This window comes from Nothoprocta perdicaria, unplaced genomic scaffold, assembly GCF_003342845.1.
Source record: "Nothoprocta perdicaria isolate Ctin4 unplaced genomic scaffold, notPer1 scaffold_62, whole genome shotgun sequence".
Taxonomy (NCBI): domain Eukaryota; kingdom Metazoa; phylum Chordata; class Aves; order Tinamiformes; family Tinamidae; genus Nothoprocta; species Nothoprocta perdicaria.
Window position 1 is genome coordinate 1944050 of NW_020455888.1, and position 26757 is coordinate 1970806.

The 26757-nt window shown below is 40.4% G+C and overlaps 1 protein-coding gene across 1 annotated transcript in view; it reads right to left on the reverse strand.

Moving 5' to 3' along the window:
- Positions 1–26757, reverse strand: part of FLT1 (fms related tyrosine kinase 1) — a 109684-nt gene that overhangs the window by 38302 nt on the left and 44625 nt on the right. Inside the window, exons 11-13 of the mRNA XM_026049819.1 lie at positions 17402–17516; positions 7964–8072; positions 1591–1881 (exon numbers count right to left, since the gene is read on the reverse strand). Of these exons, the coding sequence (XP_025905604.1) occupies positions 1591–1881; positions 7964–8072; positions 17402–17516 (515 nt within the window). The remainder of the gene's footprint in view (positions 1–1590; positions 1882–7963; positions 8073–17401; positions 17517–26757) is intronic.

Here is a 26757-nt window from a genome sequence, read left to right on the forward strand (position 1 = left end):
CGAAGCATTTTAGGCTCCGTGAAACTGGCACTGTGGGGAAATGCTATTGTTTACCCTTTCACACTCGACAAAAGCAATTCCCACGTGAAATGCAAGTTTAGCCGTGGGACACGGTCCCGATACCTAAAGGAGGAAATTGTCTGGTGAGTTCCCAAGCACCAGAAACTGTCATGTTGTCACCCTCTATTTTAAAGCACAGCCACTTTGTTCCTTTGCTGTAGCTATTTTGGTCACTAAGGACTGTTTTGTTATGGCTTATGTAAATGCTATATAAATGATCAATCATAAATGTAACCAAAATAATAAAAGCTATGTACTGTAAAAAAATAAAGTTATCAGATCTATTAAAAATAGCAACTTCTTCCTCATACAGAATTTATAATACACAGAAACATCTCATATTAAAACCATGAAGAAGGAAAAGAAAGGGGAAACATTTACAAGGAAATTCTAGATTGCCCTTAATTCTCCCTCAGCAGTTTGGCTGATTCTGAATCCCCGTAAGAAATCCAATTCTCATTCGCATACAAAAAGCAAGGGATAGTTTTAATGGCTTTAATTTTGAACTTATATTTTTAAGAATGTATTAAACATTTCACTGTGCTGGCTGCAATCTTGTCAGTGGTGTTAGTGTAATACGTCTCTTTTAATAAAATAATTACAACATTACAAATTCCTTCAGGTATCTTCAGGTCAGGAACAATATTCACATTTTTCTCAAAAGCTTTTTTTTTTTTTTTTTTTTTTTACATTAGTGCAGAACTGACTTTAAAAAGTGACCAACACAGCAACTGGAAAACTACCTGCATTTATTTGGAGAAACATGGTTCGCATCTGTCAGTTTTAAAATGGTCATTATTATAAATGATATGATAGATCTGTGCATTATATCAACATTTTTATTTCTTCCCTGCATACTTCCTTTAGAAGATACTTTTTTAAGATTAATGTACTTTAGTGTAGAAAATAATTTCAAATAAATAAGCATTAGAACTTGCTCAGCAGGTAATATTTATAAGTCCATCAAGATCAGATTAAAATAAAAAATATATAGTCCAGTCAATCTCAAACTGAATTGTGCTCATTCTGCACATTAAAGTTAACTTATTAAATGTCCATTGTTGACTGAAAACAGCAGTTTTTAAAGTTAACCAGTTTGTTCAGCTTTGACACTTTTGACGAGGCCGATATCAAAGTGGAAGGAATGATTGATCCAAAGTTTTCCTGATCGCTCAGTAGGAGACAGCAAGAAAAAAACAAAAAAACAAACATGCAAAAATGTAGCACAGGGGATCTTCCAAACCCCAGCTTCCAYGTGCTTTGTCAAAGCAGAAAACACCCATCTGAACTCAACTGGAAGCTCCCGCATTATGGTTTGCTATTCCTCCTAGGTCCAAACCAGGGGGGAATGTCCACTACCTCAGGGCCTGAAAGGTAGCAACAGCGATAGAAAATCAAGATGATAGGAGACACCTGTGACTGTTTAATGAGTCCTTTAATGTTTTACATTGATTTGTGTTGTACAATCATTCCTTGTGCTTTTATATTTGAGGATCCGAGAGTAAACAGCCTTTTTGGTGCAGTGCTCACCTCTGATTGTAACGTCTTTCTTTTGAAGCACCTCTTTGCCCGTGTTTATGTTCCTCGCTCTGCACGCATAGGTGCCTGAGTGCGCCAGGGAAACGTTCTTGATGGTTAGTGTGAGGGTGACGGAGTGCTCCTTATTGAGAGACTTCTTTGTCTTCGTTTGGTTATTTGCTGTCCTCGGTAAAATCCAGGCAATGTCTTTATACAGGAATTTGTTGGCTGAACAGGACAATATCAAATTCTCTCCTTCGATAGGCATTTTTTCCAAATTAATATGGAATCCATTTGGTACATCTGTCAATAATGAAGAACACTTTTTAGTTTATATGAAAAAAATGAGCCAAAATTGAACTATATTTCCCCCCTCCCTTTATTTGGACATCTTTCAAATAATCAACGTTGCCATCTTCCTGCTGCTGATGTCTCTAACCTTTCATTTTATACGTAGGCTCCAGGTAGTCTTATAGTTTGCCACAGACTTACAAGACACTTGGTGTAAATTGAAGTTGCTCTCATAAGCAAGAGGCTTGTACAAAAGTTATGCCCACCAAGTGAAGACAGACTAGGACAAGGTACTAAAAGCAGAATTATTTAAATAAAATGAATAGGAATTATGAAAAAGGAAAASAAATTGTGATATCAGCTTTAGTTCATGAACTGTTTGAAAGAAAATGAATCTCAAGAGGACAAGAGAAAGATATTCCAGGTGATCATATTTGGTTATACTGTTTTCATGTCATTCACAAGTATTTGGACATATGATATCTAGTTCTTAAAGCACTTTTAAATCCTGAGAAATTACTTGATCTGTGATTAAATGTCAGAGATCTCCCCGGAAGAGAGGTATTTACTCTTCATACATTTAACACATCAACCATMCTAGAGGAAAGCAGGAGCACCACTGACTTACGAGGGTGACCAGCTGGCTGCAGGCCACACATAGGATGAATACCACTCTCCTCAGACTACTTGCCATTAAGTATAGGAGRGTAATATTGTCACTTGGGAAAAATCATGGATCGTTACACTAACTGTTGGCTAAGGGTAAGTATGACGTAAGTTTTACCAAAGATCATCTCTAGAAGACAGTTTAGGCAGGAACAAATTTATCCAGCAATGTAAAAAATCCACTTGCAGGTCTTTATAACATTAGTGCACTCTCCTCTACACAGGGAAGGGCAGAACCTCAGGGCAGAGCTGGCCACCTCACCACTATCTCCATTTGAGCCTTTGCCCTCAGGTTACACCACTGGCCTAAGTGAAAGTAGAAGCAAGTTCCAGGCAGAAAACAGTTCCAAGTCTCCCCCCTTGCCTGCAACCTCTCTTGGGCTATTTGTAGCCATATGCTGATAAAGGCATTTCCTTCTGCTTCTTTAAGYGAATTCGACTTTGGCCATTTTCAATTGTTCTTTACCTCCTAATTGCTAGGACACTTGGCTGTGAACTTGACTCAGAGTCGTAGTAGTTTGTAAGGGAAAATTAATGCCTTCTTTTCTTATCTCTTGGAGCAAGTGCCACTTGAAACAGGCTGCCATTCAACTCCAGCCTTGTCGATGCCAGTTGAGGGCTAGAACCACAGCAGCAGATAAGCACAAGGAGAAGTGCAAGTTCAGACCATCCTGCTGAGCAGACCATCCTGGACTGGGGCCCTCTGAGGTGCCTGTGAATCAGCCCTGCAGTTCTCTGCCCAGAAAATCATGGGCTCCAGAAAATCATTCCTCCACCAGCTTTCTGTAACCTCTTTTCTTGATTGACCAACCTAGCAGAAAGACTATCTTCTCTTCCAGCCTAAGCACTGAGTGTTAAATACTGCTCAAAGTGTTAAATACTGCTCAATTGAGCTCCTGTGAGCCAGATGGAAATTCCCTTTAACTGTAGGCACTTTCCAGGGAAACRCCCGACTGCTGTGGTGTGAACCCATCTTGTCCTTGCAGCATGGACAGTGTGCGAGCCTGTTGTTGGGTGGCATCCAGATATGCCAGAGATTAAAGAAGTGGAAGCTGTGACTTCAAGACACTGGATTGGATTTTAAAGCCCAGAGGCTTGCTGGGTTCCTCTTTGGTATCTCTTTCCTCTCTCCAGGAAACGAAGTAGTAAGAAAAAAATAAATTTAATGAACTTATTTGTACATGACTATCATCAACATCTCAGGTGTGCTCAGAGCACATGGTGATAGATTCTGATCTTAATTAAATAAGTGTCAGGCAAAAGAGCTAAGATCAAACCTTTCCCCAGAGACAGATAAAGCATATTTAGCTATAGCTGTCCAAGTGTAGACAACCATTGAAACAGAATTCTCTTCTGTATGGGCAAAGTCTTGCAGCCCTCGGAGTGAGGCAGGCACCTCCAGGGGGTTATGCAAACCATGTGCTTTAAGACAAGTCAAATTTTGGAGTGGCCCTACATGACCAGCTTAGATTTCGATACCGAACTTTTAGGTTGAGATGGAGTGAATACTGTACTTGGTTTTGTTAAAAAGCACTACAGCCCAATACTTAAGCCCAATGAGAGCCCAGATGTTTGTTGGTAATTACTTGGAACTATCCAAGAAATCACTGTGTCTTCTCCACATTAGATCTGAACTGGTTCTGATATGTATTGGGAAAGCCAGGGTACTGGTTTGAAATACTGCTGATTTTGGCTTTTGAAAATGCCAGCAAAAGCCCAGAAGAGCCAAACAAAACTTTTAAGATGAAACTAAAGATCCCCTGGGACTGAGAGCAACAGAGCTATTTTTAACATACAAGGACAGCATGCCAAGAGAATAATGTAGCTGCAACAACTCCATGTTGTTAGGTCTGGAACTTTTCCTGGATGTGTCTTCTCCAAAGACAGGCTATTTTATGAATAAATCTAGGGACAAAAGCAAAATGCACAGGATTTCAAGCAAATCATTTGTTTAAAGACTACAAGTCCCTAATATATGACACCTCTCATCAATTGTTACAGGCTTAGGCTAGCTAAATAACGTAGCTGAGAATAATGTAAAAGGGTTTTATTTACTTTAGTGATTTGGAGCTTCCTGTGGAAATAGCTCCCAGGTTTCCTGATGGAAGATTTTGTTTATCTTTGCCAAGCACCATCAGGAATCTCAAAATAAAATGCGCCTAGTGACATTGGGAAACCAGGGAGATAAGGCAGAGCTGTTCCTGTTTCACCCTCTGTAATTGCAAACACACCCATGAGTCTGCCGTGTGCCAGCAAAACAGCCCCAAAAGTAGGGAAAGGGGCAGCCTGGGGGAAAGGGGGCTCCTGCAGTTAACTTGGGTATAAAGGTATTGCTACAGAGGCTGCTAAACTATCAGTGAGCAGGAGAACTTCAGAAACCACCTTGTCTGTGTCTTTGATATAGGGAGCACGGCTCCCTGGGTTTGCTTTTAGAATGAAGTCAGTGTGACAGCACCCCAAAAGTGCCCGTCACCTGGCAGAGGCAGCAGGAGAGCAAAGCTGTTCCTGGGCACAAGGACTTCACATCCACCAGCCTCAAGCAGAGGCTATAAAGTCACATTACCCTCTAGTTTCCCAAAAACACACATGTAGATTGCAATGCAAGCCCAGAAATAACGAGATCTGGAATCATTTAGGCAAGAGCTTGTTCTTGCTAGGACCTCTCTGATATCTTTCCTTGCACCTGCTTCCTTACTGCTATCTTTCCCTGCAGCAAGGAATATTGCAAAAATGATGTGGCTGGGGTGTGCACTGCCTTCCCATCACCTTATCCAAGGTTTCTTTTACAGCTGGGAAGAACCAAGACTTAGAAAAGAGCCTTCTCACACCAGCATAGCAACTTCACTAGAGCACATGCCTTCTTCATCCTCTGGACAAGGTCTCAATGAGATTGAATGGGAACAGGATTCCTTAGTTGTTTCTCCTGCCTGATTCTCTTCTTGCAAGGGATCACCTCTTAGTTACATTTTCTTCTCTTACACTCAGTTTTCTGGGGTTCAGGCTGGCTTCATGTGGCTCCAGCAGCTCCATCAACATAAAATGAACAAAGTCCAGAGACCTGGATTATCCATTTTGGACTCATTAGAAAGAAACCCTCTGCAGTGTCTGCTAGTTCACATCCATTAATATTTTGGCTGTCATTTTTTATCCCTCCAGTGTGTGTTTCAGCAAAGACTAGAGAAGTGACGCATTTGCTTCTCAGCTGACGTGAAACACAGAGAGTTACCCAACCATGGCAGCTTGGTCACAGCCTGACCAGAGGAAAATTACGACTATATCATGAAAGCTCAAGTGCTGCATTCTCTGCACAAAACAGGAGGATAAGTCCAACTTGATTTTCATAAGAACAGCAGTTTTGTTTAAACAAGCTGCGTTCAATCAGCACAACTGAGCGTCAGCGGATGAACAGGACTTTCCATGTCACACAACTGAAGAGCTCAGCTCAAGGGACTCAAAGGACACAAACGCATTGCAACATCACCACCCTGTATAGAAAGGTTGCCACCAGTCAAGACATTAAGGATTTCCAAGCCAAAATAAAGCAGCCACTCCTCTTTCTGAACAGCAGCCAATGCAAGAGTCTTCAAAGAAAAGTCATAATATTCTGCATGTTTACAGGCAGGCTTTGGTATCAAGGAGAAGGATTTCCTTCTAGGCCTGATTAAGAGCTGAGAATGTGAGGTCTAAAAAGGAAACTAACACCTTCATGTGATAGTACTAAATTATCTGAAACTGCCATCCAAAACTTTGAAAGGGAGATTTGGGTACTGCAAGTGGGGCCCTTCAAAATTCAGCTTCATTTAGCCTCAGGGTCTTACATGAAAACTCAGGAGTAGGAGCTAGAGAATGCTAAATTCTGCATCTTGCATATTATAAAATCAACCACCCCTGTAAATCACTCACAGTACTGCTCAAAGCTGCACGTGAAGTCCCCACAGAAAGATGAGAATACAACTCAGTTAACACATTAATTCATGGAAAGCTATGTGTTATTGCTTAGTTTTCTGTCCAAACAGACACAATTTAGGGGTATGGATCGAGCAAAATTGTGATTCTAGAACCATAGCAATAATCATCTTCAAATGTTCGTGGCCCATCCTCTCATATAACATGAATATATTATTCTTGTTTTCATATTTTAACAAACAGCCTGCTTATGTTTCTTTTTCAGTTTAATTTTCATTAAGTAGCTCTCATGCTTACTGCTAGATTTCCAAATTTATAAACAATTCTCACTTCCTAAATGCGAATATATCAGAACACTCATAAGTCTGGGTTCATAAATGAAGACAGAAATCCATTTTACAAGGAAGTTTTCTTCCTAGCCCTTTTGTAACCAGRTCTAGTGAATGTGTGCCTGGTCTTTCTTGATATTCTCAGTAACATAATGAGTTTCATTAAAATCAACCATCACTATGATAAGAGGTTGATAATAGAAACAGGTTACAGAAAAACAAAAAGAAAAAAAAAAGGAAATATTATATTTTCCCTTTCAGCGTCTAGATTATGATTTTGACATTAAAATATCAGAATGTCATAACCTTTTGTTCTCTCTCTTATTTAGGAATAAATTACATTAATGACCTCTCCTAAAAGGTGTCATTAGCCTAAGTGCTCCCTGAGCTATCACTTTGTAAACAAATTGGAAAGGAAGTCTTCCGCCATAAAATAGATCCTTTGAAATATCATGTGTGGAAATTATGCTGCTATATCATACAGTAGTCATTCTTAGAAAATCCATCTTTTTTTTTTCAGTAATTCCTGAACTCAGGCCRTCTATTTTTTTCCTTCTTTTTCTTTCTTCCGAACGTGCAAACACTTACACGCACCCACTGACAGAAGCATATTCATATGCACAGTTAACACATATGAGCCTTTTCAGTGCCATGGCCCAAGCAGCATCCAAAGTCCTTCTCAGGAGAGGGAATATAATTCAGTATTTTTCACCCTGCCATTTTTCTGCCTTTAAGTTGCTGTTGTACCTGGGAGAGGCTGCCAAGTGCCACAGCCCCCTTTCTTGTTCTAAGTTACCTTTGTGAGACCTGCTGGTTTGAGAGACCTGTAAAAACCAACAGTGCCACAAAGGACACTGAGTTACTGGTAAAAATACAGTAGTCCTTCTTGTACAAAATGACTGCAGAGGTCATGCAATATAAAGGTCATATTGAGGGTTGCTGTGTTTATAAGTATTTTGGGCCATGCTGGGATCCTTGATGGAGGGATGTCACTCATCAGATTTGGTTCTCCTCTTAGAAATCCAAACCATCTGCATGGAAAAATCCTACCAGAAACACTTAAAAGCACGGTATGAGTTTACAAATGTAGATGTTACAATAGTTCTTCTGGTCTGGGATGTGTAAAAGCCACGATAACCTAACACTTCCAGGATCAGGGAGCACTTTTGGCTTTAGCAGGGATTGCMTCTTACCTGTCACAATAAAGCTCATGTTTCTTTCAGCTCTCCCCACTTTATTGGCTGCCACGCAGCTGTAGATTCCGGAAGATTTGGCATCAGCTACAACCAGAGTGCTAGCGGTCTGCAAAAGAAAGAAGAAATTCAGCTCTCAGTGGATCATCAAATTGTTTAAAAGCTTCTCTTTTTTACTAAATCACTGTTAACACTCGTAAGATTCAGTCTCTCCATTCATCCAGAGACAGGCATGTTAGAGGCTATTTAAAGATGTCACCATTTCGGAAAGACTGGAAAAATAACAGGAAACAAGCTCCTCAGGAGACCATTATTTTATCAGAGCCACCACAACGAAAAATCTTTGAATGTATCTTTCGGGTTGACTTATCTCTTGCTGATATAACGATAAATCAGAGAACACAAAGTGTGACTCAACATGGTTCACGCCAGGGGACAACCAGCCTCCAAGTAGCCAGCCAGCAAAGCAACMAGCTGAAGATCAACTTGGACAACACTGGGAAAAGAGTATCTCTATTGGACTCTAAATGCATCTGATTTCACTTTCATTCTCTTTTAAGTGMTAGGTGAAAAAGGGCAGGAGCAAACCAGAAGTTTACTCTCTATTTTGAGGGGATGATCTCCTCTTCTCTCATTTAATATTTCTATCATTAATATTTCTATCATTAAATCATCCTGTAAGATTTTTTTTTACTTTGCACTCTTTTTGTGCACTCTTTGCACTTTGTACCACATTAAGACGGAGCTGAGATAAGGGGCATTCAGTGGGGAGTGCTCTTGGATGATGCATTGTCCTGTTCTTCTGTCTTTGTGTCTCTGCATTCATTCTTCTGTAAAATATGCTCCAATGGGAATTGTAAGTAGAATSATGACAGCGATGAAGGAAATTCTGTGGCCATTAAATTTTGCTTTTTTCAATTATTTGAGTTTTCTTTCCTATATACTTTCAAAATGTTTTTGTGCAATTAAAACGTTCTTCCTTTAAGTTTGTCTGATTGCTGGAATCCAGAGACAAGATCAGGAGGGCAGTTCAATGCTAAATAAAGACCAGTTGTCTGAATTTCTTTATAAACACTAGTTCAGCATTCATACTGCTTCTATGTCACGTATTCAGAGACTTCATGGCCAACCCCAAACTCCTTMTTAACCTCCACATATTACACACCTGCTGGTATCCCAGAACAGTCTTTAGCAGAGAGACTATTATTTTTCCAGCTACTCAAGCAAGCATAGTGGAGTGAGGTCATTTGGTTTTGTCTAGATTATTTGTTTTAGAAAATGCTTTGTGGCAAATTCAGAACTAAGAGTGACACTAACGGTATCCCTAAGTTATATCGATGGTCAATTATCTGTCTGCTAACAAGTTGCATCTCATTTTCAATTAGAATTTTTCTAACTTACTTACCTTTTTTAATTTGTTCTGTGAGATGAAAGAGGCTCAGTAACACCAGGGAGATAATTACATCTCTTGAAARAAATCATCTTGTTTTGCTAAATTCAACAGACTGATCTCTATAAATGTCTAATTACAAAGCATGGGTTCATCCCTGTCAATATTTTGTCATTCTCTTTGAATTCCATCCATTTTTTAAACATCATTTCATAAAGTGTGGACATAGGGTTCAGAGTAGGATTCCTGAAGCCCCTTTGCCAATATTAACTGAGAATAGAAGTCCTGTAATATCTCCTGGATACCTATGTGGGTGGTTAAAAACTGTTTCTACTGTTCCACATTCTCCATTACAAGATTAGGCTTTCTTCTAGCTCTTCATATGACCTCATAGCAACTTAGAAAAGGTAGAAACAATGACATAAAATACACAGTAAAGGAAAATGAGACTCACTCTTTCTAACTGCAGGATGCCTGATCTTTATCCTACTACACTAAGACCCAGAGTTTTCTGAGCCTGAGGAGTACACTGCAAATATTCCTTCCACCATGGTAATTAGGACTTTTTTGGGGTAGTATTGAAGACACTATCAGCTATTAGTTTTTAATGGAAAATTTTCTGTAATGTGTGAGTTTTACTGGTCCAGCCCACTACGGCATGATTGCTACCTTTACTAAACTGAGGTTTGCTTACAAACTTGCACATAAGCAGTATGACTATAGTTACCAATCTGAGTGGCTACACATTATGTACTCATGTACTATATGCCTCTAGGAAACATTCCTGGGCACCAAAACTCTATGATTTATACTGTTAAATTTTTAACATGTCCCTAGCACTGCTTTGGTTTGGACTAACCTGCATTGTCCCAAGCACTCCTCTACTACAGACCAACCAACACTCCCAAAAAGCAACTTTTAGGCCACCACCCTTTTTTGAAGGATAAGAGAAATTATGTTATGAACACTGGTCATTCTTCATATGCTGGTCTTAGTGTCACAGAGCTGTCACTGGTATATTTACTTGACTAATACAGAGATAAACGCAGTATCTAGGAAAGAGAAAGGCTAGCTTTGCAACAGAATAGAATCTTTGGTGACACAATGTGCCTGCMTATGTCTTTTAGCTTATAAATTAGCCATAAGGATAAGATAACATCTCTTTAAATAGTTTGTGAGCCCTCCAGTGGTGCCTACTGTGCTCTGCATTGTGGATGCCAGCCAAAACCCACCAGAGCAGTGGTGTGTAAAAGGCTAAGGCTGGCATGGTTTGGGTTTTGGGGTAATTAGAGTTATTCAGTATCAGCTTGTGCTGTATGGTTCCTCCATACAGTTATTGCTGCACAAGGAGTAAGAGAAAAAAACAGTCTTACGGGCTTATATCAACCAGCTTGGCAATGGATCATGAAGAGTTTCAGGTCCTGGTTTAGCAACCACATTATACATAGAAAATCTGAACCAGGTTGCCATGACCAGCCAGAACACAGTATACCTTTCCAGGCTTGCAYTGACATCTTGAACATGCTCAACTGGTTAGAAACCCCATTTACAACCAAAGCTCTGATCCTTCCTTCTTCCTTTCTGTACCAAGCTCACCTCAAGCCCTGTGCTATGGATCATTTCAGAGCCAGAGGGAAGTGAATCACTTACTGCTGCAGCTACTGCCAGGGAAAAAAAAAAAAAGTGTAAAACAAAGACCATGGGATGGAAGAGGAAATTGCAGAGTTGTCCATAATTGAAACTGAGGAGGAAAAGACTGGGAAAAGGAGTATGAAGCTTTGTGACCTGGAAGCAGGATGGATTGATCTTTCTCTGGAGTGTCTCCTTGAAATTGCCTCTTCCCATAATAGACTGGTAAAAGGTCTCTTAACTGCTCCAGCTGACAGCAGCTAAGCAAGTGAAAGTTTCACAAAACAGTTGTTACCAAGACCCTTTCTTTAGCCTTAGAAGGGCTCTACAGACACATGCATAAACATGCTCCATTCAGAGATTCTTACGCTAACTTCTCTGAAGAGCTCATACGCATAAAAGACAAATTATTGTCCTTTCAGCATTGATCAGGTTGGTGTAAGTCTGCCAAATGTTGTTGATACCCTCCTAGGTATGCTTTTAAGAAAAAATACTTGTSAAAAAACTAGGGAGCAAATGAAAATACACTTCCTTACACTGCCTTACAATCAGCCATGAAGACCTGATTTGTCTAAGGCTAAAGCGGAGAGATTAGTTAGGAAGACCCATGCTGAAACACTGGTGACACACCACTGGATTGCTCTTACTGTGCCAAGAACATGATCCGCTCAGCATGCCTCACATCTTGGCAAGAAGCATCAGTGCCAAACATCTGGACAACATGTTTCATCCTCAGAAGTGCCACCATGTCAGGAGAAGAAACCCTTGTTGACATGTTTCCAATACCAGGATAGTAAGCACAGGAAAGTGCCTTCTTGCCCCCAGCTCAGGCAGTCTGTTCAGCTAACAGAGCTGTGYTTTTGCCATTGCACCCCAGGCTGTCCTGCCTGAGCAGGCTGTGAGACCAAGTGCATCCAGCTGACTCACGAGGAGGTCATGACACAGACAGCAATACCAGCACATGCACTCCTTGCACTTTCTCAGTGCTCTACATACACAAAATAAAGCAGTGTTTGTTTCTGGGGGAGGTCACTGATTTTAACAGCAGGAAGGAGTTACAGCTCAGCAGAGGCAGGTGCCAAATTCTGCTGGTTTTAATACTTAACAAGTACTAGGCTCAGCTGGCACCTCTGGAGTGATATGTTTGAAAGTGTTGACAGCAATTTTAGTAGCACTCAGGAGGGCCCCAAGAGAAGTTACAATGTGCTGAAAGAGAGGCAAGCTAAGCTGCCAGTGCTATCTTTAGACTGCCTTTCTAAGAAAATTATGTGATCACACTATCTGTCTGTCCATCTGTCTGTGAGCCTCCTCTCCTTCACTCCACCCTCAGTAATTTCTAAACCTGTGGTTTGATTTCAACTAAAACTGACAGACTTCTCGAAACTAGTAAGATCTTATGTGTTGCAAGGAAAACAGCTGTTAGAGGAGAAAAAAACAAAATGCATGCAGTTGTTGGGAGAGCCAGCTCTTCTGGTTTGGATGCCATGGGGCCAGTGGACATATTYGAATGCATAGAAACTGACAGCAAACACAACAGATGTTCCTTTTATCCATTTAGTAATGATGGGACATCAAAAAGAACTGGAGATTCAGGGCTRGAACCTGCACCTTTCTTCAAGTGCAGGAAAAATGGATTCATCCTGTTCTCCACAATGGCATATTAGACTAACTYTCCTGACTACCTTGTGCTTCATGTTGATGTTGGACAGTCACAGTTTTAATAGCACTCATAGTCTGCTGACATGCCAGAACGACTTATCAGAGTGAGCCAAACCAGAGATGTGTAAGGGCAAACCTTGGTTTGGTTTTGYAGAATCTTCTAGCAGGGACATTACTTTCCATTTTGTCTGAAGTCAAGTGGCTTTTTCACTCAAGGGATGGCATCATTAAAAACTTGTGTCAATAAGGCCATCTTKTTTTGCTTGCACAGTGCAAATAAGGCTGCCTATCTATCCATAGAAAGATTTTTCATATACTTATATATACACATATACACATATAGAACAACAAGGTCAAATGTATATGTAAACATATAGATCTATGTAGTCTTATATATGGGTGAATAAATATATGAACAAAGCCTTTAATATAAACTACATCTTCAATGTTAATATTCCTTATATAGTTTTCCTGGATGCACATCCTTGCTTTTGTGCTACTGTCAGTGGGATACCAATATTTTCTAGCAGCAGAAGAATGGGGTGCTCAGGGACCAGCTGTTCTACCTGAGGTTCTGCAAAATGTGGCCAGTGTGTTATTTCCTCAAACCTAGATTTTCTGAGCCATTCCTTCCAGCTTTCACAGAATCACAGAATGGTTGAGGTTGGAAGGAACCTCTAAGGATCATCCAGTCCAACCCCCTGCTCCAGCAGGGACACCCAGAGCACGGGGCACAGGGTGGCAGCCAGGCGGGTTTGGAAGATCTCCAGAGAAGGMGACTCCACAGCTTCCCTGGGCAGTCTGTTCCAGGGCTCTGGCACACATGGAGATGGAATTGTCTGGGTTTCAGCTTATACCCATTGCCCCTTGTCATTGGCCACCACCGAGCAGTTTGGTCCCTTCCTCCCTACATTCCCSCTTCAGGTATACATGTTAATCAGATCCCCTCTCAGCCTTCTCTTCTCCAGGCTGAACAGGCCCAACTCACTCAATCTCTCCTTGTACAAGAGATGTTCCAGTCCCTTAATCATCTTAGTTGCTCTCCGCTGGTCCCTCTCTAGAAGCATCACGTCCCTCATACTGGGGAGCCCAGAACTGCCCCCAATACTCCAGGTGCGGCYTCACCAGAGCTGAGCAGAGGGGCAGGATCCCCTTCCTTGACCTGCTGGCAACATCCTCCTGATGCAGCCAGGATCCCATTGGCCTCTTGGCCACAGTTTGGTAACTTTTCTTGACAACTTTTCCATGTATCAACCCTCTTGTCATCTTCTTTCTCCTGAATTTATCATAATTTGTTCTCAGCCAGCACCTTCTAGCCTCTCTCACCTGAACTCACCTTATTAGCCATCATCCATGCATTCTCCTGAGGGTCTCTGTCCTGGCCCTGATTTGTCCCTGGGATCTCTGTACAAGGAGTACAAACTCCTTTTGTAGCTACTGATAAATAAAAATTGGCCCATGCACACKCAAGAGAAAACATATATACTGCAGTGACACCAATGAATATACCACCTCGTTATATCTTGCTACTGCAGGTCATTTAGAGACTTACTCTTGTTGTTCTAAGAACAATAATCAGTATTGGCCATGAATTATATAGAGCAGTTGATTTTATCTGGAAAAAAACTGTGAACTGTTGGCCTAAGAATACTGCAACTTTGTAGGAAGTCACTGAAAATCTCCAACAAAATTAGAATGAACCTTTGGGTGTGGGAATCAAAGCACTTGAGGGGTTATCTTGTGATTAAGTATTATGTCTCATGTCACAAACTTCTTCCATGATACCACTCAGGTTTCTCAATGTCCGTTTAGAGAGGTTTCAACGGAAATGTTACTAATACATTGCTGTTGTCATGGTTTCTGCCACTAGAATAGCGCAGCACAGGCTTCCTGCATTGCTTTAACCATAGAGACACGGGGTCTGAAGTTTCTGTAATTTTAAAAATATACTTGTGTCTCCCTGTGTAATAGCAGATAACCCACCAGCCAATCAAACTACCAAAGCAAAAGGCCAAAGCTTGGATGTTACTAATGGAAATCTGTTGATTACTCCTTATTTATTGCTTCTCTTGGTCACAATAGCTTCATCCTCTGGTCACCTCCATTACCCCCTTTTATTCTAACCAAAATGTGGAACTCCCTGTGTATCTTCATCCATTTCCTCCTGCTTTGTCTGCTGTTTTGCTGTTTCCACAGAGCTTTAAGGCGCTTCTTTACCATGCTAGCTAGGCTTGTTTGTGGAAATGGGGTAGACACTCTGTTTTCAGAGCAGAACTCCATTGATAGGAAAGTGCCTCAGAGAGCTGTTTATAGCTGTTTGTAGTAGCAGAACTGCTCACAGTAGCAGTTCATCAGAGCCAGACAGTTGTGATGACACGCTGCATTCAGGCAGCTCAGTGCTATTGACCTTCTTACAATATCCCAGCCAATGAGGAAGAATTTTGTCTGAACTGTGTCCCTTTGAGTTTGCTCTGGGAGACCAAAAAGGCTATTGGATTGCAAGGAGTGAAAAGCTATAGACTTCCATGGGGAAAAAAAAAAATCCTGGAAACTATAAAGCAGCTGTGAACACACAAATCATGCAACTCACGGTTTGGCTAGAAACCCATGCTTAGAGAGCATTTTCTAATTACACTAGCAGTCCAGCTGTGCTTGAAGAGCTACGGAAGAGCAGCAGAACAGAAGAGCAACAGAACAGAAGGGACCTTAAGAAAACAATTCTCAAAATCAAAAAGAATTTGCACTGAGTGGAGAGCTCGATAGCTACAGGCAACCAGCACATTTTCAGCAAGGAAAGCATGTAAAACATAAGTAAATCAAAAGGCTTCCACTGAAACCCCTTTTTTTCTCTAAAAGCATTGCCACAAAAACAAAACAAACAAATTAAAAAAAAAAAAAAAGCTGGAAAAAAAGACTGTTTCCCTATGCCCACCTTTTAAAAAAAAAAACACAACAAAAACAACAACAAAAACACATTATGGTACCCATATGAGATGGATCAACATGAAGACAAGGAATACATGAACCACTGAATTTCATTGCAAAACTTTCCATGTTACATGGACTACCCCTTGATTCAGTTCAGGRCAGATAGAAACAAATGCTTGTCAAAGACTTCAAACAGAGCCTGCAGTTCTGCAGCAAAGACCATTATTAGCATCTTTCTTCAGGGAGGAAGATGCCATGGTTGTTGCCTGGAAGTTGCTCTGGCATTTCAGCCACCCCTCTTCTCCGATCTCCAAAACGCATGGCAGACAAGGAGAAAGAGATCTGCTCATTAGCCAGCTCCTTGAGCATGGAGGGCTTCATTTGTAGCATGGCTTGGTGTCTTCTGGAAGATAACTGATCCTCATTACCWTTTGTTCATCGTTCTTTCTTTGAAATAACATCTGACAGCCAGTGCCTCCAATGACTTTCTTTTCCTTTTGTAGATCCCTCCATATGTGTCATTTTTCATGTGCTTTCACTCCCATTTTTGCCTCCAATTTTAATCACGTTGAGATGGCCAGATAAATAGAGCAAATGCCTCACAGGGAACCACCCCCTTCCCATGAATGAACACCTGTGGTAATGTTTAAAAAATACAATAGCAAGAGAAAATGCAGTCCCAGGTCCCATTCTTGGCTGCATAYAAAGCCCTGCTTATGCTGTGGGGTGTTAAAATGGCCTAACATGAGAGTAATTATGATTTATATCCCTTTTTGCCTGCAGAAAACTGAAGGCAGCCATCAAGAAAAGGGATTCCCCATGCTCTTCACTTAAGAGTTATAATAAGCACTTCAGGAYGCTGAGAAATTTTAGCTTTAGTGTAATAAAGTCTTTCAGCTCTATAATCCTGTTAGTCATTATTGCCATGAATCAAATAAATTCAACTGAAACCAGATGCTGTCAGAGTGGCAAAGTACTCCGGAGTGCCAGCCCTCTGGCATAGCACAGGCTACCCAAACACATCAAATGGTGCAGAATCCAATAAAGCAGATGAAGGGTATCCTGTAAGAAAACATGTTGATTTAAAGGTTTTAGCTGATGGAGAATCTCCCAAATCTCTTGGCAAGCTAATTTCAGTGTTTCTCTCCACCATATGAGACAATAGCACGGGACAGGGTTTGTTGTATTATACCTGCATGTTCCCATGACCCATAAAGGTAGTTCTGATGCTTGATTCAGACTAGACACCTAACATTTAGTTAATGAAGATGGCATGAAACCAACCATGCATCTCTAGATGAGATTACTCACAAATTTTCCATCTGCAATCCAGATTAATTTGTCCTTTTAAAAATTTTATTGTAAAAGAAGATCTGATCATTTAGCAACCTTGGCCTTCATCTGCGAATRAACTTTCTAATGAGAGTAAATTGTTTTATTGTCGTAGGAAAAACAAGAGGAAATTGCACAATAGCACAAAATGAAGACAAGATGCCTGGAACTCTTCGCCTGTGTTTCTGAGATGCCCCAGGATACAACAAGGCAGCTCTAGGTAATCACTATGCTAATCCCACCAATACCCTCTCAAGTCTTGTCACTTACCTTAATAAGACTGCATGCAGGAATAAGTGCACTTGTGCTTATCTGTCTCAGTAGATAAACACCACACTCTCTCTTTGCATGTGCAGAAGTTCTCTGCATGCATGCAGATCTTAAAATGTAAACAGTATAAAAATACTGCTTTTTTTCTTTGTTACCTCAACAGAGCCTCTTGATGTATTTTTCAACTCATGCTTTCACACAAAAGRGTTATTTTCTCCCGGTAATCATACCTTATTTTTGCCCTCTATTACTGCCGTTCTTTCTGTGATGCTCTGGATTCTGTTTCCTAGGATGCTGCCAGCTTTCAAGGTGAAAGATCCTTCCGTATAAGAGCAAAAGCCATGCCTGAGAACAACAAAAATTGTATGAGTCTTTATTGATTTGGTTGCAGACTGGAAAATTCAATGTATAAGCCAAAACAACTCTTTTGGAGCCAATGATATCATCCAGAAAAACTGCAGGTGCTGTGGTTACCAGTCAATTACACTTACATTTCATAAAAGCTTGCRGTTTGGAGCCTGAAAACCAGATCAACTTTCACAATCCTTCCCCAAACATAATTTCTCTGGAGTTAGTGTTAACATTTAAGGTACTATATATATTTAAGGTACTATATAAAGTACTTAAATAAAACTGGTGTCACATCATCATCCTATAATTAAGTTCAGATTATAAATTSTAATCTGACTGTCAATATTCTATTACAAGTGCTCCTAAATTTTCAGGCATTATGACAGYCTTGGCTTTATGTATGAGTTGATATTATTTTCAGCCTTAAAATTCAAGATAAATTATATTTGTTTCAAAGTCTATTTGATAATATGTTGGATGCAATTTCATTATGTGCATKTTCTTTTAGTTACCATGAAAATGATGCAAATTCTCATTTCTCGTTATTTTCTGTATTTTATATTACAAAATAGTAAATTATCAATAATGTGATTCAATGACTTGCAAAATAAAAAATATGCAGAATCTTTCAAATTATAAAAACAAAATTAAACAAAATGATCCCAAACTGCTAAAGGGATTCAAACGCTCACTTCATCTGAAAAAAAATCAAAGACATGTTAATGAATGGAAATCTCAGGAAAAAAAAATGCCTTACACAACAAATTGGCTTATAATCAGAACATTCAGGTGTGGTCATGGTAGAGCTAATTTGTTTCCCAAAGCTTAATTTGGTACACATGGAAATAAGCATGCTGGAATGCTTCTTAAGTTCTGTCCATCCCTATTGTTCTTTCAGGACATCTAAATTTGTTTTTTATCCAAAATCTAGTTATTGCTTTTTCAATTCCAGCTTGAATAGTGGAACTTAACCCTTCATCAGGGTCAAGCTCTTTCAAATATATTATATTCCTTTGATCTAGCATGAATTTTGAAAATAACTACCATAGTACCCTCTATCTATCTCTATATCTCTAYGTACATACATACATAGGTTCTTTGGTAAAATGACCTTTAAATCCTGATGACTGGATAACATGCAATCATGACCTAAGAATGAAGTTCATTTCCCTTCAACTAACTGTGCAGTTTGCTTAAGYTTTGTGTTGTTTATAGTATCTGTGGTACATTAGCTTTATGTGATTGCTTGGGTAGCATKGCGTCAAGCTGACCAATGTGTTAGCTGACATTGCAGCTTAAAGAAATGATGGTATATAAACTAATTTGGGCTGWAATCACTAGCATAGATACATAAACATTTGCCCAAATTTCTTAATGTGCACCCAGTGAGCCAAAAAAGCCAAAAAATAGGAACAAGCCGTGGCCATTTATGCACAGACTGAGGATGGAGAGCAACAGTAAAGCAAGAAACCCTAACTATCCAASCATTTAATTCACAGATTCCAGCCACTGGTTTAAAAGCCAGCTTCTGGCTTCTGAGAAATGGTTGTTGTAGGCAGAGTGGCGAAACACAGCTCTATGAATATAGCTTATCCATTCAGATGGAAAAAAAAATAAAGTAGATCCCATTTATGTTGCACATTTCCTTTACTTTGCACATTTAATGTTTTAAGAGAATTAAATGCTCTTGTTTTGTAACTCAGAAGAACTGCCAGTACAAGCGGGACAATAACTTTTCCATGCCATAGCAGGTTTCAGAATTTAGTTTATGATGCCAGTATCAGATGCACACAAATAGGCAGTTCCAAAGACACATCTGTGTAACTGGATATTGGAGCAATATCTGCACGGAAATACAGAGATTCTAGAATCTCATTTCATCTATACTGATATATCTTCTTTTTTTTTCATCCTCTCAGAGAGATGAAAATATTGTTTTTCCTTGCAGAATGAATTTATGTTTCTTTGTTACAATGTTGGAAATTTATCCTCTTTGCAATAAACATCCTTTCTGATACTCAAGTACAGGACCAGGAGAAGGTATAATGTATATTCAGGAATCCTTCAAGCATCTCTGACAGTTATCTTAAGTCTCATTTCTTTCTGTTCTGTGACCTGTGGACTCAGATATTATTGTAGTCTTCCTTGTAGGTGCTTGAAAAGGAGTATGTATATATATGTAGGCTGCAATGTCTTAGGGGTGAGGACAGTACAGTGCTACGTGTTTGTTAATGTCTAGTACAATGGGTAGCTGATTACTTCTTAAAATCATAACACAAACCACCATCATAATTACAATAACATCACAAAAACAATGAAAGCACATGGAAAATACCAGAGAAAATATTAGGTCCAGAGGCACATATGTGAACTCTGCTAACTTCACCTACAATATTCTCTTCAAACTGTCAACTACAACGTTAGTGCCATTATAATAGAAAACCAAATGCTCTTAATAGCTGTTACTCAAGGTTTTAAATTAAAAAAGAAGAAAAGAAATCAAAGTCAAGCTGAGAATACTTTATCAAACAGTTTCTCTAGTCAGTAGTAGACAGTGAGATATGCAACTATTAATGTACTGTGTCCCCTCAGTTCCACAGTCATGTTGACACCTATGGATCAGCTGGAGTATGGGTGCCAGGATAGACCTGGAACAAGATTCCTGCCTTTGGATATATAACAAGACATTTTCTTCCTTCACCTTAGGCTCAAATATACAAACACGTCTTAAGGACAGAATAAGAACCATCTTCAGCCTCCCGGATGGTTATTTAGAGGAGTACTTAGTCATTCTGCCTCTTTCTGCCTTCAGTAGTGCTACTTAAGCCAGATGCCTTGGTTAGAGATGGACAAGGGACAAATGGGAGTAACTAAAAATCATGTTCTTGACTTCAGTTTTTAACAACAGGCATTTTGTAACAGAAAAAGAAAAGATTCTGCTGAACTAAATGCAGTTATAAAACCAAATGTTTATGTTAAGCACAGATGCTTGGAAAGAAGTGGAAAAGAAGTATAAAAATTTACCCTGGATGAGASTAAAATACAGTCATCTTCTAATTAGTTCAACTGATGTTTCCCTACATGCGTCCTCGGATAACTTCAGCTGCATATTTTTATGGCTTCGAAGGAATTTACAAGTTCCTTCAAATTATCCACTCAGTAAAATACYAAGAGTATCCTATGTATAACAGGCACTACTTATGTTTGTGCTTAAAGGGAAATCCCACTGAATTTTGAGTATCTGAACCTCTGGAGTTCATGAATTCCTGAAATTTTTTGTTGTTAGGATGAGCCTCATTGCTTTGCATATTCAGGAACGTGAACAGCAGGGCTCCTGCCAGGTTAGTGAAAAAGCACACAGTGTGCACAGAGGTTGATAAACAAGCTAAGGTTCTGCCAGGACTTTTCTAAGCAGTTCTTATACCTGTTTTCCTGAATATCCTTTAATATTCCTATGTTGTGGTCCCAGAAGTGGGACCACATGTGTAGAGATCCTATACAATAAATACTCTGTATGTGAGTATACATATGTATATTTATATATCCTAAGCAATCTCAGATGGATGTAAGAGACATCACTAATAGTGACTAATTCTAATGCTAGGATAATCAGAGTAATCATGATTTAAGGATCCTTCCCTCTCTGGCTGTAAGAATCAGAAGTGTGCCACCATCAGCACTGTACACATGTAAGCTCTTCCATCTCCAAAGAACATAGAGCCTTAAAATAAAGAAATAAAGAAAGTCTCTGTCATTATTTTAAAGACAGGGAGGAATGCACAGAGATATTACTAGCAAAATCTTGGCCCAATCAATGTCAGGCAATAAAATATCAGGATCTTTTCTGGCATAATTTGACAAGTGTCTGCCATGTGGAGAGTACGGCAGGTCTGGGAACCTGAGTCCCCGGGCAACCTCTTCACCTCTACCTTTCCCTGCACAGAGAAATTCATTTTAAATTAAGGTTTCTCCCCCCTGAGTGGTTTTTCCCATGTGCTGGTGTGCGTGCGTGCGCGTGCGCTGCTCGGCGTGCGCGGAGGCGCCCGGCAGCACGCACACAGCCCGGGGCACGCCGGGGTCTTCTGTGACAACAGCTTGAGGAATAGGCTATTCGCTTGGGAAAACAGCAGCCACTAAATCTCCTGTGGATTTCAAAAGGAGCCGTGGAGAAGGGGGAAGGAGGGGCCAGGGGCTGACATGGCGGAGCCGCAGGAAGCGCGGAGCACTCGCTGCGCCGCTGCGTGCAGGGCAGCAGCAGGCCTGCRCTCCCTGAAGGGCTCATGTGGGACCATGGGTAGACCTGCTCACCGCTCCTCGCTTCAGGAATTTACACTTCTTTGAAAGGGCCAGGCTTTTATATAACCAGAAGTCCCGATTTTAAAAACAGCCTCTGCTCTGTGGTGCTGGCACACGCAGCAGCCCTTGAGAAGTTGTTTGGGGGAGGGGAGCCAGCCCGATTCTTAAGAACACATGCAGCTCTTGAGGAAGCAGAGTGTGCCATGTTTGAAGATGCAAAGATAATCACAGTGCTGGGAACCGTCTTGTGTAGCGGAGGAAGCCAAACAACAAGAGGAAAGCAGCATATGCTCCTGATTTCGCACAGGAAGCTCACAGCACCTCCTGCCAAAGTGAGATAAGAAAAATCCCATGGCCTATTCTGGACAAGGCCATGGTTATCACCCCTAGCTTCACGCTGTCCTCACTCCACTCCGCAGCCCGCTCCCTTTCCTAATGCGTTTCAGAGCCCTCACCTCTATTAGCATACAGCGTGCCAAGCACAATAGTGTGGTATATTTATAACTATCGATGGGGAAAAGTTTCCAGGGTAAGAGTGTACTTCATGTCATCTTGATATATTTAACTGGAGTCAAGCTGCAAACCAGCGTCAAGCTAGAGTCCTGTCTGTGAAACTACTGATCTTAAGATAAAAATGACCCTGTTATCGCCTCAGTGGCTTATACTGGAGTGCAGAGACTGAGGTAAAGGATTTTTCAAGTTATTTGTAGTTTACGTCCTACATGAAAGCCCTAGACCCAGTTTGTTTCCAGACACACCTCCCTTTCCCATCCTGGAGACAGTTCTTCCATTTGCAGTTCAAGTAATGCGGTGCTAAATACCAGTGTAAAAGATTAGATCCCCGTATCACTTGGAGAAACATTCACCATCTTCTTCCTTCTCCTCTCTTCAGTTCCTCTCTGCCAGATCTCCAATGTGACGTCAGGGCTTCTACAGTCTTTCTGTCATAAAAAATGCCATTCCATTCTCTTTTATGACTCTCGGCAAAGCCACCAGGAGTCTTGGTCACACTCTAGTTAGTTGGGATAAAATTTCTCGATTGTATGAACACTAAGAGCAAGCAAAAGCCATCCTACAACTGAGGGTGATCATTTGTGATCAATAAACATATTTTCTTTCTCAGAATATGCTATATTTTAAGACAGTGAGCAACTTCTAGAAACATTGGGGCACTCATGAATTGAATGTCAGGCTGGCTCACATCTTTCAAGACAATAACAAAGTAATGATGGCACTAATTTTAAGACAGGAACTCTGATAATTCCTGGAATAATAAAGAATATGTAGGAACAGTTTTCCACTTGGAGGTTATCAAAAATCTGAATGACATGAGTCTTGACTTCTCTGCGTGCTGGTGCTCCCTGCTATGTGATTGGTAGCTCAGGGCTCGAGTAGCCACGTGTCCTAAGAAATATTGAATCACTTTGAGGCCTGGAACAAGGAGGCAAAATAATAACCAGGAGGAAGAAACATGCTTTATAGGGGTTGTGAAACATGCTTTATGGGGGAGGGTGGAACTTATGTTGGAACCAAGCCAGAATGTTTGACTACCTTTGGCTGTAAGTTTATAGTCTGCTTGTCTATTAGTGAGCTGTAGTCCTATTGTAGATCAAAAATAATTAGAGGTTGACATCCTGGTCCCACTGCAAATTTCAGTAGCTCCAGCTTAAATGGAGTTCATCCCAGGTATCTTCCCCAATGTGCATGCATATATGAATTTATCAGCTTGATGGACTTGGAAGGATTTTTCTACAAATGGTAGGAGCTGGATACCTTTTGTGTCATATGTCGCTGTTAGTTTATTCATACTTAGTTTGGAGGTTAATCATGAGAGCCAGACAAAAATTCCTGATGAGAATGGCTCAAGTCTTTCACCTCTTTGCTGTCACTGGTCATTACACAGTGTCAACTTCCACCACCAAGAACAGACATCACCAATGCATGTCCAGCTTGGACATCTCTGTCACTCCAAGTTCCCAGAGCAGGAGCAGATTTATGGCCAAGGACATTATTAGCCATGCTCAGAAATTATTGACTGATGGACTTGATGCAGGAAGATTTTTCAGTGATGCCTGTGCATATTAGGCTCAGTTGGACCCCTTGTGAATGCAGAGATGCCAAAGGGAGCATTAAGTTATTTTCTATTTTTTAGGATGATTCATGTCTCTACTGAGAGGGCAAGTTTATTCTCTAGGGAAAAGTCAAGTTATCTTTGATGCTCTTCCTCTTGATGAGTGTATTGGTACTACAACATTACAAGTAGTACAATATATGACATTAATGGTTTTGTCATACATGGCCATGGTGCTAAGGAAAAAGGAAGAGTTTTCCAGCTGCCTTTCCTGCAATTAACTGTGTGCAACCAAATAATTGCGTGATACTTCCCTTTCACAGTCATCCTTTCCAAACACTGTGATTTGTCCTGAACTACATCAGTATGCTACCATGGAAGGCTGATTGACTGAATTACCTCAAAAAAAAAAAAAAAAAAAAAAAGCAGACATTTTAAGAGCATTCTTACCTACCAGACCTTTTACCTGTTCATCATCACACGCTAGCATTTCCACAGGAAAGAAAAACACTTTTACATCTATACACTCAAGTACAACACTAACTATCCACAGCAGAATATTAAGATGACAAGGGCTCAAAGCAAGCATTCCAATTGCAGTGGACCATTAGGGAACATGGTAACATTTAAAAGTAATTTTTAATTCTTCTTTTCTGCACATCCTGAGGTGGCATTTTTTTCTCACCTTGAGTTTGTTATCACATAATTACATTTTGCTTCTTGCAAACTGCACAGCAATCTTCACAGATGGAGCACCCAAACACATTTCAGCCAATCCTTCCTTTCTTCTTGTCCGCCTCCACTCCCTCCTTTGCTGGACTGTTACTACTAATCTCTTGTACAGTCAGTGTGACTCAGCCTTCACTTTCTCTCTGAGAGCACCAACTGTGTCTTTCTCCACAGTGAGGCTTAATATTTCCAGGAACTACTGAATTATGGTTCAAAAAAATAAAGTTATCCCAAGCATCTTTAACTTCTTGCTGGGACAAAGGGTTTGGTTTTAATAGTATGTGCAGTACAGAGAGAAAATATGTTCTGATTTGATTGGTTTTAATAGTCTGTGCAGTACAGAGAGAAAATATGTTCTGATTTGATAGATTGGTCAAAAGCCCAGAGAGAAAGACCAGGAAATCTCTGTGTAGAACAGCCACTCTTGCTGTCTTCTTTTTTTTTAATACAAGCATTATCCCTATATGTAAAGTTTAAGGTACATATAAAGTCCAAGACCATACAGGTGCAAGCTCTTTTCCTTACACAAGTCAAACAGCTCACTCTATTTCAGGGCATCTCACACTTCACATCTACCATCTTCCAAGAACCAGGTCTCCACAAAATCTTCATTCTCTTAATGCTGAAATTCCCTGTCTTTTCGTTGCAGTCCTGATTGGATTATATTGATTGCACTATGTTGTATTGGGTTGGTCACTGTAAAGCAGCACTTTCCCCCCAAGCCAGAAGCTCAATTAACATCCATTTCATTTTCCATTGATCAATGGGAGCTTCACTGAGGTTGTTTCTTTAAGATGGTCCCTTTTCAGCAACCCTCTAATAAGGGTCTGAGAGCACCTCTGGGTTGACTGAGGGCATGGACTGAAAGGGCAGGCAGAAAACAAGGAAGGGACGAGAAAGAATGGAGGGAAGCATTTTTAAGGAGAGAGGGGAGTCAACTGGAGGGAAAACAGGAAGTAAAGGGAAAATACTGACAGACGTAGACATAAGACCAGGGATCCATCTACCCGGTATCCTGTCTCAACAATGGCCGTAAGCAGATGGTTAGTGATGAGTAAGAACAGGACTAACTTCTGTTACTTCCTCCTAACACTCCCCCAGTCGCCAATTATTATCTGCCCCAAACTTTCCTGCAACAGAGACCATTTTTACACTTAAAGTAACTCCCAGTGGATTTCTCCTGAATTTGTCTAATCTCCCTTTGAATCTGTGAAGAATTTCTGAACCCACAAAATCTGCTGGCAAGGAGTCTTACAAGACCTGCTGCTCTCTGTTTGGAGAGCTGTCTCCTCATTTCATTCCGAATCAGACTCCTCCTGGCTTCATTTAATGGCCCCTGCACTTCTGCTACAGCTGCTTCTCAGACATCTATGTCCTTCATGAGTCTGTACATCCTTCTTGCATATCCCCAAAATCACCTTTTTTTCAGGCTGTAGAGTCCTGACCTTCCCGGCACATTCCTCTCATTCTGAGAAATTCCTTTGATCCTTCCTGTTGCCTTTCTCAGGGTCTGTTTTGGCCAAGGAAGGCAAAGGATCAAACTGTGTGTGTGCCACATCCCTGTTCTGCTGCATCCTTTGAGATAAAAGGATCAGAAATTCTTGCAGTACAAAAGACATGCCTGATTTACAGACTTACATAGAGTTATCACGGTATTCTCAGTTTTGCTCTTTCTTTCTTTCCTGATAATTCCTAACACTTGGTTTGTTTTTTGAGCTGCTCCTGATGGTTATCATTTTCACTGAACTGCATATATCAATTCTCAGGTTTTCCCTCTGGATCAGTAGTGCTTAGCTCCCTGCCTATCATTTTACATGTGAAATTCAGATTGTTTTTTCCTATGTAGTCTTTTCAGTGAATTTAATTCATCCCTTTATCACCCAGATACTCAGATTAGTACAATTCTGCATTTCTTCTCAATGAGCCTCTACCTAACAAATCCAAATAACCTAGTATCCTCAGTAAACACACTCACATCTTAACCATCTTTTCCAGGTTATTTCTGAACCTGCTCACAAGGACAGATCCCAGCACCAGCTACTGAAAAACTTTACTGTGGCCTCCCTATACTGCAAGAACTGTCTGTTCCCTCCTAACCTGTTTCCTATTTTTCAACTGAGTATTTTTCTTTCTGAGTAA